Source organism: Macadamia integrifolia, chromosome 7 (genome assembly GCF_013358625.1).
Source record: "Macadamia integrifolia cultivar HAES 741 chromosome 7, SCU_Mint_v3, whole genome shotgun sequence".
In the NCBI taxonomy this organism is placed as follows: Eukaryota; Viridiplantae; Streptophyta; class Magnoliopsida; order Proteales; family Proteaceae; genus Macadamia; species Macadamia integrifolia.
This window is the reverse complement of record NC_056563.1, coordinates 11921737-11935437: the sequence shown is the minus strand read 5'-3', so window position 1 is coordinate 11935437 and position 13701 is coordinate 11921737. Positions and strand designations below refer to the sequence as shown.

Genomic DNA, 13701 nt, shown 5'->3' with positions numbered 1-13701 from the left:
ATGGCGTCCTTCACTGCATTGCTTGTAATGGAAATAATTGTTGTTGTTGTCTGGGTGGCTGCTTCATTCACCATTGTGAGGCCTCTTGCAACAATAGCAGTAGCATCTGAATCAGCAGCAGCAGCAGAAGCCAATGCTCTACTCAACTGGAAGGCCAGTGGCTCCAACTTTCCTGATTCCTGGAATGCAAATGATACAAGCCCATGCAAGTGGGAGGGGATAGCTTGCAACACAGCTGGAAGAGTTTCAGAGATTAACCTACATTCTTACTCCCTAAATGCTGACCTCGGCATTTTGAATCTAAAAGGGTTGCAACTAGGTAGTAACATGATTTCTGGTCCAATACCTACACAGATTGGGAATTTGAGTAATCTCACTGAGTTAGACCTAAATAATAATGAGTTTACTGGTTCAATACCTTCACAGATATGGAATTTAAGAAATCTAGAAAGATTGGAACTAGGAAGTAACTTGCTTTCTGGTTCAATACCTACACAGATTGGAAATTTGAGAAATCTAATGCAGTTTGGACTAGGAAGTAACATGTTTTCTGGTTCAATACCTACACAGATTGGGAATTTGAGAGATCTAAATGAGTTAAACCTAAGTGGAAATAAGTTTACTGGTTCAATTCCTATGGAAATTGGATATTTAGAACGACTGACGCGACTTTATCTTGCACACAACAATCTAAGTGGTTTAATCCCTACACAGATGGGGAAACTCCATATTGATTCTTTGGATTTGGATATGCGCTACAATGATTTGTAGGGTCCTGTTCCGGATGAAATAGCTTTGGAAACTCTACCAGAAAAATGGAATAATAACAAAGGTTTGTGTAGTTATTATTGGAAGCTCCCATGTAAAAGTAGTGAGAAAAAGATTGAGAAAAAGCTTAAACTCAAGATTCCCATTATTATATCTCTTTCTAGCATCATCATACTTGTTGCATTTGTAATTGTTATTGTTTGGTTCCTCTTCAAACAAAAGTCTATAAATTCCATTACTGATGCAACAAGAACACAAAAAAATGGAGATATATTTTCCATATGGAACTACGACGGGACGATTGCATATAGTGACATCATGGAAGCTACAGAAGAATTTGACATCAAATATTGCATTGGCACTGGAGGTTATGGGAGTGTTTACAGAGCAATGCTACCTACGGGTAAAGTAGTAGCTGTGAAAAAGCTTCATCGCATAGAAGCTGAAGAGAAAGCTTATGAGAAGAGCTTCACTAATGAAATACACGTATTAACAAGAATACGGCATCGGAACATTGTGAAACTTTATGGATTTTGCTCTCATCCAAGGTGTAATTTTTTAGTTTACGAATACATAGAAAGAGGAAGCTTAGCTTATGTTCTTGGAAATGAAGCAGAAGCGGTGGAATTGAATTGGAGGAAACGTATAAATGTCATCAAAGGGACCGCTCATGCTTTGTCTTACTTGCATCATGACTACATACCAGCATTAATTCATCGAGACATATCGAGCAACAATGTCTTGTTGGATGCAAATCTTGAGCCACACGTTGCTGACTTTGGAACTTCTAGATTTCTAAATCCTAATTCATCCAACCGCACTATACCGGCAGGCACATATGGCTATATTGCTCCAGGTAAGTAACCATATCTTCTTCCTTTTCCATGCTTTTAATTCTATGATTATTGTTAATGTTTGGACCATTCAATCATTTTAGCACTTAAATTCAAGAATTTACCATCTGAATAGGGCACACAAAAGCACACAATGAAGCAGGGCATCAGTAATGTGAAGTTAGACTGAAGCCCACCCAGATGAACCTAGAAGGCTAGAATTAATTGGTTTAAAAACTGCAACCAAACTTTAGCCTGATAGAGTTATGGGCCAAGAGATCTTTCTGGGAAGCAACTATGAGCTTTGGAATCAGCTCAGTCAGGTTTAAGTGCCCACAACGGTCTATGCCCAAAACCATCAACTCTATTACATATACTACATATTTATTTTTTTTCCTGATTCTCATTAATTTTCTTGTATTTTTCATAAACAAAATCATGGTTAAACTCAAATTCAGGCTTAGGCCATCTAAAATAATTCAATTTCTCAGGTCAAGTATCCACTTATCTACAAGTATACCCATCTGAATTTTAGTTTCATGATTTTTAATGGTTAGCCCAAGTCTAAAGGCCAATATCTTATGATGTGCTCAAGCCACTACATACTGGCTGGTCTACCCATAGTTAGCAAAAAGGGGAACGTCAAAAAAAGGGAAACAGATGGTACAGGTTTTAAACAGTAAATTTTTTCTAATGATATGGTCAAATAAACAGTCAAAAAAATAGAGAACGATAAAAATTGGAAAACGGATAGTACAGGTTTTAAATGTGTAGATTTCAAACAAACGTGACTAAAAAAATGGTAGCATACTCATATAAATTAAGAAACTATTATATGAATATCTGCATCTAGGGTTCAAAACAACTATAATATCTAACATGCCTATACATCCCATGTCTTATTATAAGTTTTAAGACATGTCATTGAATATTATCCAACACCAATTCTAAATTCATACACCACACATGCCCAAAGTCTTATTGAGCAATGTGACTAGGTTATGGTGTTGTTCATTGTTGTCAACATAGTCAACACACTCTCGAAGTATATATGTTCAGTTAGAGTTAGGAGTCATCACTTTCGAAATATTTTTCAGCAAATAGTCAGTTTATAGCTCAACTTCGAGGTCCATAAATTGAATTTGAGTTGAAAGTAATATCATAAGAAATATAATCCATTACGTTAGCATCAAATTGGTGAAAGAATCAAGTCGATCAGAGTTTGGGAGAGAGATATGTGATCAATTAAGTAGACATTATGTTCAAAAATCAAATCTTAAAAAACTCCATAAAAACGGGAACATGTTTTAAACGTGTTTAGAACGGGAATGCTTGAAGTTTTCTGTTTTTTTAGTATCTTTGGGAAGCATACGATAAAATGTGTTTTAATCGATAAAAAACAGAAATACGTTTAAAATCTGCTTTAAATGCGTTTTCGCTAACCGTGGATCTACCTTGGTGAACTCTCATTTCGGACCCATTCCCATTCCAATAACAGTGGGCTTGGAAGTATGGTCCACAATGCACCAACAGAAAGAAGATGTGATCTCTTTATAAAGGGGGGAAATTTCCTAAATCTATAAAATTAGAAAAAAAAAAAAAAAACAAAACAGATTGGTTTACAAGACAAAGTAAGTATAAAACAAAGTAAACCTGATTGTTTTGTAATTTATATTTTTATCTGATAGATCTAGAAAATTTTCCCTAAAAATTAACACTATCTTTTTTAAGATATATCGTAATAATGGAAACCCTTGTAATAGTACCAGTCTTTAGCAACAGACAGATCTATCAATCTTTCCAGCCCCATAAAGAAAGACAACAGACAACAGAAAATAAAAAAAGAGCTACAAACATCCAAACTAAATTACCAAGATATTGATTCTCCCTCTTGAATTTCTTATCCCTCTACCTTATTGAGGTTTGCTTTGTAATTTCTTTTTCGTGTTAGCTTTTTTGTTTCTCAACTAAAAAATTGCCATTGTTGTCAGATATTACATATTTGTTGAATTAGCAATATTAATGTTTTCATAAAATTATATGAAAGTCTAAATTTTTTTTTTTCTTCACACCCCTCCCCTCCCTTCCTTCCAGAGCTTGCTTATACAATGGTTGTGACAGAAAAATGTGATGTTTATAGCTTTGGGGTATTGACACTGGAGATAATTATGGGAAAGCATCCTGCTGAACTCATCTCTTCATTATCCTCGCCAAATGCAGAGGATATAATGCTAAATGATGTGTTAGACCCACGTCCCCCACCACCAACACAATTGGTAGCACAAGATCTAAATGTCTCAATGATGCTTGGAATTGCATGCTTGCACACCAATCCAAAATCTTGTCCAAGTATGCAATATGTGTCTCAGAAACTAAGAAGTTCTACGGACCTGATTGCAGTTCTTCTATATAAGTTCATTGTGGCAATTAGGCACATGAAAATAAAACCAAATCCATTAAGTTACATGGAAATGGTTCATCCATTGCTAAGGTGTTTCCATGTTGTATTTAAAGTATTGTTGTATTGCTATGTTGAATCTTTAAGCACATTTTCTCTTGAATTAAAAATAAAATAAAATAAATCGTGAAACTTGTTATTTAGAATGAATTATGGCTTATTATAACTAGGGTATATAAAGCCTTGTTATACAAATAATTATTTTATCCCTTCTCAAAAAATTAGAATGAATTATGGCTAATTATAACTAGGGTATATAAAGCCTTGTTAGACAAATAATTATTTTATCCCTTCTCAAAAAATTATCATTCTTGATCAAGAATTTATATTTCACACCCAATGATGATTAATTTATGCTTCCTCTTTTCCTTTTTTCTTTTTTTCTTTTCTTTGAGGGGGACGTATTAGGACTTAAATCGTGTGTTTATCATAGTAAGATGTATCTATAATGAGACTTAATGATAAACCTTATTACAATAAACATGATTTATTTCCCTAAATTGCGCCCTCTAGCTAGATGTGATTAATGTACCGCAAAGGATGCAATTGGTTGCAGTATAGGAAACTCACAAGTGCTTTATCTCCCAATATGAGTAAAGTGTTGTGGTAACACAAAACCTAAAGATGTTGAAGGATGGGGTTTTCTCATGTGTACAATTCACTAGGCAGCTAGGCCTCAACAAAGTGTTTGAAGCCATATAGGTCTTAAATGGTTAAAAATGATTCTGTAATTCATGGAATTTGAGTTTAGGACCAAGTTTCCCTGAGGCCATAAGGAACGGGCATTAATTCACTATGCCTCATCGACATCGTACAATAAGAAGGAGATATATGGAGAGAGGGGTTACATCAAGACCCTCTCTTCCTTTGCTTGGTGAAGGAAAACTTTGCCCTTGAGTTTATTTTCTTTTTTGCTAAATTCCTTCACTGATGATCATAATTGTTGGGTTTCCTCCTTACTTTATGGAAACGGACCCACACCCACACCAGCATTGATCATTTTCGAGTCACTTACACTAACCGATTTATCTTTTATGCTATCTCATGTCACCCCTTCTCCTTCTTATCCATAAAAAGGTTATAGAGGCAGGGTGAGATATAACGTGTGAACTCTTCCTATAATGGTGAGAGAAGTTGTGTAACTTTGTCTTCCCCATTTTGTGTGGGTACAATCTATTCCTCATATTTGAGTGGCTGGGAGAAGAAAGGTAAAACTCAGGTTTCTTGGGTGTTCTTCCTACATGGATTAGGGCGTGACAGAGCTCTCTATCTAGAGAAGAATGAAAGTGTTGTGATTTCTTTATGTGTTTTGTCATGTAGGTATTGAGACAAGAGTACTTTACATCCCAAACCTTTGCTATATAATTACATATAAAATATATCATTACTAATATGGAGAGAAATTTAAGTAGCTTATACAATTACATGGGGTAAAAACTACAAAGTTTCTTTTTTAAATTTAAAAATCTCACTTCCCTTCCTCCTAAATTTTCTTTGCAACCAAACTTTGCATTGAGGATTCTAACTCCTGAAAAGTATTTGAAAACACTTTGTGGGCTAGTGAAGTTATGCAAAAGAATAAAAATTAAAAAGCTTTCTTTTGATTTTAATTTTTTGGCGAAGAGAATGCTACCTGATAGTGCATGTACACATCAGCGCCCTCGGCCATTGGGAGGGTGCATGCAATTATCTTCAATGTGGAGCGGTGCGATCTTTTCCCTATACACAGTGGGGGAAAAATGATTGCCCCACCCCTTATGAAAAATGAAAATTTTGATTTTTTTTTATGAAAAAAAAAGAAGAGAGTAGCTAGGTTACATTGTTTGATTACTTTTAACTTTCGATATCTCCCATCAATATGGGACATGCTTCTGTCTCTTTTGCTGCTTTGAAGCCTTTCCTTCACCTTGCACATAACATCATTTACCCATACGAATCACCCTCATTCTCTTTAGAACTTACATCAACATTTCTCATAACTGAAATAACTGAAAACCAACTCCAATCAACTTTAGAATCTCAAATAATTAGGCAAAATCCAAATCCACTTTAGCAATACAAGGAGAAATCAGGTTCAAATTCATAGCGATACGGGAATATTCAGATCGAAGGCTTGGATACCCGTCGTTAGGAAAGTTTGGTTATGGTTTCAAGTTTCAGGACGATTAGCTAAATGGGTTGAAACCGAACCGAGCCATTTAACCTGTGGTTTCAAACCGAATTGAAACCACGAAAATCTAACAAACCGATCCGATTAACCCGTTTAAAGATTAAATAAGGTGGTTGCAAAATATCATTAGTATCTCATTTAATTCAAAGATTGAGTGCCGCAAGCCTGCAAGTAATTCTAGAGCTAGCTTGCTCATTGTTTGGAATGCCGATTAAATTAATCCAACGCACTAAGTAGAATGTATATCGATAAAAATGTAATTTTTTCTTATACCATGGCATATTAAATATATATTTTCTAATATTATAACACATTATTTGGGAGGGGGGGAGAAGAAGAAAATCCATGTTGTAAGCATTACTTATTGACTTGTTAGATGCTCTTGAGACTTGTTAGATGCATTTGAGACTATTTTCTATCAAAATATTTTCTTTTGCTTAGTTGTTTGGGTGTTTTAACAAAACTTAATGGTTTGCATTTCACATTCTCAAGATTTAATCGTTTATCATCAAAAGCAAATTTTAGTAAACATGTGAATAAACCAGCAAATCGATTGCTAACCGTTTAGAAACCATATGGACTAAACCGAAACTAAAACCATTTAAAACCTTGAAACCGAAACCGTTTAAAAACCGTAGAAACCAAAATCATTTACTAAATGGTTGCGGTTTTAGAAAGTGCAACCGTTTAGTAAATTGTGCGGTTATGGTTTCAACCAAAATATATGTAAATTGAACCAAATCGAACCGTTTAAACCAAAACCGAACCAATTAACACCCTTAGTATTAGGAAAGAAAAATCACATTGAAAAAGATAAAGGAAAGTTTTGTAATCATGATATAGTGTAACCTACTTAAAGCTCTTATCATATTTAGTAAATATATTTTTCAATATAAAATTTATTTTACTTTTCAAATCAAAGAATTTGATTGCATGGTAAAGAAAAATTTAGTAATCAAATTTGATATGTTTCAGAGTTACTTATACGATCATGTGAGGTAGTGATACAAAATTTTCACTTTAATATTGATTTATTTTCACTTTCCTTCTCTTTATTTTTCATACATCCAAATGGGACCTAGGAAAAAAAAAAAAAAATAGAGCTTGATCCTTGAGAATCAACAAAAGGCTCATGGCCATGGCCCATAGGATCTGGTTTATTGTTACCTTCTCATTTTAGTATCAAATTTTGATTTATTGGAGAAATAAGAATTGCTTTGTCTATTATGTTCAGAGGGTTCTCTTATTTATTGTCATTATCCGTAGTAATACTAAAAGGAATAACTGATTAACCAGGTAGCTGAGAGGTAAAGGACCCTCATCTCAAAAAGAGTGGTTTTGAATTCAATTCTTCTTACCTCTTCGGGGCCACTCAATGGGGTGTTTAGTGCTCACTCCTTTCAGTGAAAATATGACTCAATACATACAATGTGGTCAATATGGAGCCACAGGACAGATCAGTTCCATGGCTTAGATACACGTGGTTAGCTTAAAAAAAAGTCAAGCATTTCTGAATTCGTAAAAAGAGTGATTTTAAAACCTTCACTATTAGGTGTTTAGGGAATGACATGTATTGGTTCTTTTTAAAACCTTCACTATTGGGTGTTCAGAGAATAACATGTATTGGTGCCATGATAAATTTCAGATTTCATTGTGTACAATCCCTTAGCAAACCTGGATTAGCTTAAACATGAGGACCCTGGGGTCCACCTATTCCACAATTTCAACCCATTGGAATACCCACGTGACAATTATTACAGTCTACTAATCTGATGAAGGAATACAAGCCCCAGCTCCAAAACATTAAATCAAACAATAAAATACCTTTACTCACTCTAATAATCTCAATATATATCTGCTTTTCAAATGCTTTTTTTTTTTTATTTATAAGAATATGCTTTTCAAAAGCAATTTGAAGAACTTGTATTGATTTCTTTAAGCTCCAATCTAATCCTGCCTGAAATCATTATAAGAAATACAGGAGAATGAAGGCAGTCCGTCTAGCTTTTCCATGTTCAGACACTAACCCTGTTTTCAGGGGAGCTGTGAGAAAACGTTCGTCCCCGCTCATCCCCCTGAAAACAGGGGTTGTGTCTAGGCACGGGAACACTAGATGGACATGGTTCCTCCTAAAAAATATATTTAAATTCCAAATGCACTACTACCCAAATGGTAATTAGGGACCCATCCATCCTATGCAATGCCTTGATTATACATAAAAATACGTTGAATGAATCAAAGATCTTAACTATTGAGAGGAAGGCGTCTAGATGATTGCCGAACCAAAGATCAGTCTAGTTGTTGACCACCGCATGCTTGAATACATAGTCCGGACCTTCATTCCAAATTACAATGGATAGTCATTTTAAAGTTACACGGCAAGAACTTGAATATTCAAAGCTTTCAATTTTTCTGGTTGAGGGTCCGAGAAATTAAAAAATTAAAGAGGAGGTGGAGTTCTCACCTCTTTAAGTAGAGGCTGCAACCAGGATGCTATACGCTGGATCCACAAACAATGTACCTGCCAAACATCATCACACTGGAGAACTTATAATGGGGTTAATCCCCCTGTTGTCTCTACTCTATCAAATGGTAGAAGACTTCGAATAAAAGTGACCTAAAATACCATTTATACTGCTGGTCACACATGTGTTGAGTGGCATAATGGGATTGTTATGGGCTTTATGTAACTAACTGTGGTTACATGGAGAATAATCCATTTATTTATTTATATACTTTTGAAACTAGGAGGAAGAGAATACTGTGATTCTCATGAACTAACCCTATTCCGTCTAGAAAAGGCTTAGTTGCGTTGAGTACTTGAGTGTGCCTTACAGAAGACTCCAAGAACTAGGGCACGCGCATAGGCCTTGAATTTGATGATAATTTTGATAAGTGAAGTCAATAAAAGACCCAAAAGTTGTTTGCTGCAGATTATGCACTCAATAGTAAACATAAGAAAGACCCACAAACATGTGCAGCCTAGGACACTATAATAGTTACAAAAAAAAAAAAAAAAAAAATCCAACTGTAAACCCCTTTAGAAGAATATGCTAATTGTGAAAGCATAATGAGATTTCTTGTAGGCGTAAATCAACCCAAAGTCCAAAGGGAGAAAGAATTCGTTTAGTATTTCTATAGCTTCTCTTCTCTGATCTTGTCACTTGGGGTGGGAGGCCAATAAGACCTTGTTTCCCAGTGATAATGGAATAATGTGAAATATATATAAATATTACAGAAAGAAATTCAGTTTGATGTTTTGATTACTAAATAGTTCAATCTGATTTTTGAGACTTCTCCATCGAGGAGGAAGCGGAGATTGCTATAGAGGATCTGGCTCCGGGCAAAAGTGGTTTCACCATTTTCTTTGATTGGGATAGAATAGGTCGCATGTGTATATGATTATTTGATTCAGCATTAGACTTATCCATAAGATCAATTACTTACCATGTGTCATTCTTCTCTGCCGTGATATGATCTATAGCGCACATCGCACTACAAAGGATCCCGATCCCACTCCCCTCTCCCACCTCAAGGATAGTGTAAGAATCCCTTCACTATGGTTTAAGGAAAACTTTTCTTTTTGAAAGATATTTCTCGAATCGCTTAGTGAGGTCCACCATGTGATCCGAACCGGAAATCTTGCATCTCACACCTCTTTCTCCACCTCCAGCGACCCGAAAAACTTGATTTTTTGTTTTTAAAGGGTTTATTGGAAGGTGAAAAGAAAGGAAAAATTATGAACAAAAAAGATGCCTCTTTCTATGGTTGTGGGGTCAGCATAGCAATCACACTATAAAGACTTTGACTGAAGAAAGTTACAAAACGGTGTGGAGTCTTGTCTGGAAATCACACCAAATAATCAGAGACAGAAGTAGGACGGAGGGACAGTAATTAGGGTTCTTGTTGAACAAAACCTTGTTGACTCTCTCTTGTCAACATGGCTTATAAGAGGGTGAAGAAACCACCTTAAGGAATTTGACTGAAAGTCACAAAATGGGGTGGGAGTCTTGTCTGGTCCAAACTTTTGGAATTGGAAGTCATTCAATGGGAATGGGATAGCTGAACTGAACAGTGAACAGTTAACAGCTGGATCGATCAAACGCGTTTTGTAGACTTGATAGTAATTTTGATTTCTGAAGCACAACATTTTGGGATCTTCCCAGGAAATTTTCAGATAATAATTTATAAAAGGGAAAAGGATAGATCGAACTTAATTATAAGCCAAATCAATTGTTCCATGGCATCCTTATTCATTACATACCAACTAGACATTAGACAAAATGCTTTATGGTTTAATACTTAATAGAGATGATGAATTTGAAAAATCTAAAAGGGTTTCGACTGGGAATTAACATGCTTTCTGGTTCAATATCTGCACAGATTGGGAATTTGAGAAATTTAAATGAGTTAGACATAAGTTTAAATCAGTTCACTGGTTCAATCCCTATAGAAATTGGAGATTTGGTACGGCTGAAGCTACTTAATTAATCTTGCATACAACAACTTAAATGGTTCAATACTTACACTCATGGGAAAACTCAAATTTACTTTCATGTCTTTGGACATGTCCTACAATGATTTGGAAGGTCTTGTTCCCGATGAAATTGCTTTGAAAGCTCAAACAGAATCATGGAATAATAACCAGGGTTTGAGTAGTATTTATTGGAAGTGAGAAAAATAATAAATTCAAGATTCTCATTATTATATCTCTTTCCGGCATCACCATACTTGTTTGGTGCTCTTCACTTCTTTCAGTGAAAATTGAATGGTTCTCATTCAACCCTGGGATGACCCGGTTCATGCGATTGTGGGGTCAGTATGGGCCTGCAGGACTAGTCAGGCCGAAGGCCTGGATACCCATCGTTAGCAAAAATAAATAAATAAATATATATATATATATATATATATGAAATATTAATGTTTTCATGAATTACATAAAAATATGAAATTGCTTCTTTTTTTTTTCTCCCCCCTCCCCCCTCCCCCCTCTTCTTCTTTGATAGCTTGTTTATACAATGGTTTTGACAGAAAAATGTGATGTTTATAGCGTTGGGGGTATTGACAATAGAGACAATTATGGGAAGGCATCCGGCTGAACGCATCTCTTCATTATCCTTGCCAAATGCAAAAGATATAATGCTAAAGGATGTGTTAGATCCACGTCTCCCACCACCAACACAATTGGTAGCACAAGATCTAAATTTCTCCATGATGCTTGGAATTGCATGCTTGCACACCAATCCAAAATCTCGTCCAACTATGCAATATATGTCTCAGAAACTAGGAAGTCCTACGAAGCCCAATTGCAACCCTTCTATACAAGTTCATTGTGGAAATTAGGCACCTCAAAATAAAATAAAATCCATTAACTTTCAAGGACGTGGTTCGTCTATTGATAATGTGTTTTCATTTCTTAAATTGAATTATTGGTAAGGTGTTTTCATATTGTATTTAAAGTATTGTTGTGTTGCTACGTTGAATCCTTAAGCATGTTTTCTCTTGAATTAAAAAATAAAAAATAAAAATAATCCATGGAACTTGTTATTTAGAATGAATTATGGCGTATTGTAACTAGGGAAGATGAAGCCTTGTAAATAATTATTTTATCCTTTCTCGAAAAAATTATTATTCTTGACCAAGAATTTATATTCCACACCAAATGATGATTAATTTATGCTTCTTCTTTTTTTCTCTTCTTTTTTTTGGGGGGGGGTATTGGACTTCATGTGTTTATAGATTTGAAGTAAAATATGCAAGGAGGAGAGAGAGTGTCTGGAGATTCAGGGGAGAATGGAGCTATGGCTGTGGAGGATGACGATGGTGGAGCTCGGGAGTCTCTGGATCGTGGTCCAGATGGTCCTCCACAGGATGAAAGGCACAAGGATGCAGGCCAGCGACGTACATATGCAAAAGCCTTGGGTTTTTCGTCTTGGCCTGCCATTGACACTCTCCCAGAGCCGATTCAGGTAGGGAGTAAAAGACGAGTAATGATCCCGCAGAGAGACTATGAATCGAAGAGACAAAATTTCCGTTTTGCCTTAATCGGTAGGGTTAACTTCCGATTGATCTCTTTGGATGGCTTGAGAGCGGAGGCTCGGGAAAAATGGAACCTCAGTCAAGGGGTGCTAATGCATCCATTGGGAAAAGGTTATGTAATCTTTCAATTTCAGTGCGAGGGCGACAAGGCAGCGTTGTGGCGAAGGTCTCCCCTTAGGATTGGTGATCAGGTCATTCGATTTCAACATTGGAAACCTGATTTCAATATTCACGAGAAGCAACTCTTCACAAAGCTTGTATGGATACGGTTTCCTGATCTCCCGCTTGAATACTGGCACGAAAATGTGTTATTGTCTATAGCAAAGGCGGTAGGGCGCCCTGTGTCCCTAGACAGACGAACAAGACAAGGCATTCTTGGCTTCTTTGCGAGAGTGCTGGTGGAGGTTGATATCTCTGACTTGGCAGAGAGGGTGGAGGAAGTACAGGTGGAAAGATTAGAACCAGGTACATCTCAGGTGTATGGTTTCTGTCAAAAGGTGGTGTATGAAGATACTGTGGAGCGTTGTGGATACTAAAAACGAGTCGGACATTTGATTTCCAAGTGTAGGCTGAAAAGATTGGATGATGAAAAGCAATGTGCGGCTGATAAATTAGCAAAGGTTCCAGGGGCGGTATATGTTGAAGATGGAGTCAACTCAGGTGGGAGTAACTCGGTGAGAGAGTCTCTTTCTAGGGGAAGATCTTTGCCACATCAGCAGAATAATTTTGATCCTATTCAAGATCAAATCTGTCCTAATTCAAATTCGTCCAAGGCTGGGGGAGATATTCAAATATTTTTGAATCCTTCCAACTCTGTCTCAAACGTTTTAGGAAAGGAGTCCAACGGAGATGAAAATTATGGAATTAAGGAAGGTTTTGTGTCAGGGACGGTTATAGAATTAGAGTCTGATTCTAATCCTATAAATAAGGAAGGAGAGATTTCTAATATTCTACCTAAGGAAGGAGACGTATTTCGAATGGATGAGGGATCGGATGTTGATTCTGATCCAAACCCAACTGAGAACCCGCTCCATGGAGTTCCTGGTGATCCGCCAGTGGATCCATTGGGGGGGAACGAACCCAGAATGGGGCTTACTCCTGTGGGCGAGGTTGCTGTTCCGGAGGGGAGGTATCCTTCTCGTTATAGAAGGCTCGGTGGGGGTCAAGGACCTGGACGTGGTGTTGCCATGGCCAGTGCTATGCAGCCAGTTGTTGAAGACCCTGGTGAGGATCATGTGGTTTCTTCTTTTCCCAGGGTGGAATGTTCAAGGGGAACAGTCTCTATTGTGCATTCAGAAATTATAAGAATGGATACGGTGGCAGTGGCTCGGGAGAAGGAGACCGGAGGTATGCTTGAGGGTGGAAAGCAAAGAAAGAAAATAGGTAGTCAGGCTAAAAAGTCTGATAAAAATCAATTCTCTAAGAAGTAATTC

General features: G+C 36.5%; 1 protein-coding gene across 1 annotated transcript; it reads left to right on the top strand.

Moving 5' to 3' along the window:
• LOC122084744 (probable leucine-rich repeat receptor-like protein kinase At1g35710) lies at positions 1-5386 on the top strand. The gene is made up of 4 exons (XM_042653184.1): positions 1-767; positions 873-1624; positions 3696-4092; positions 5380-5386. Exons 1-4 carry the CDS (start codon positions 1-3, stop codon positions 5384-5386), a joined length of 1923 nt encoding a protein of 640 aa, XP_042509118.1.
• Positions 5387-13701: the final 8315 nt, after the last annotated feature.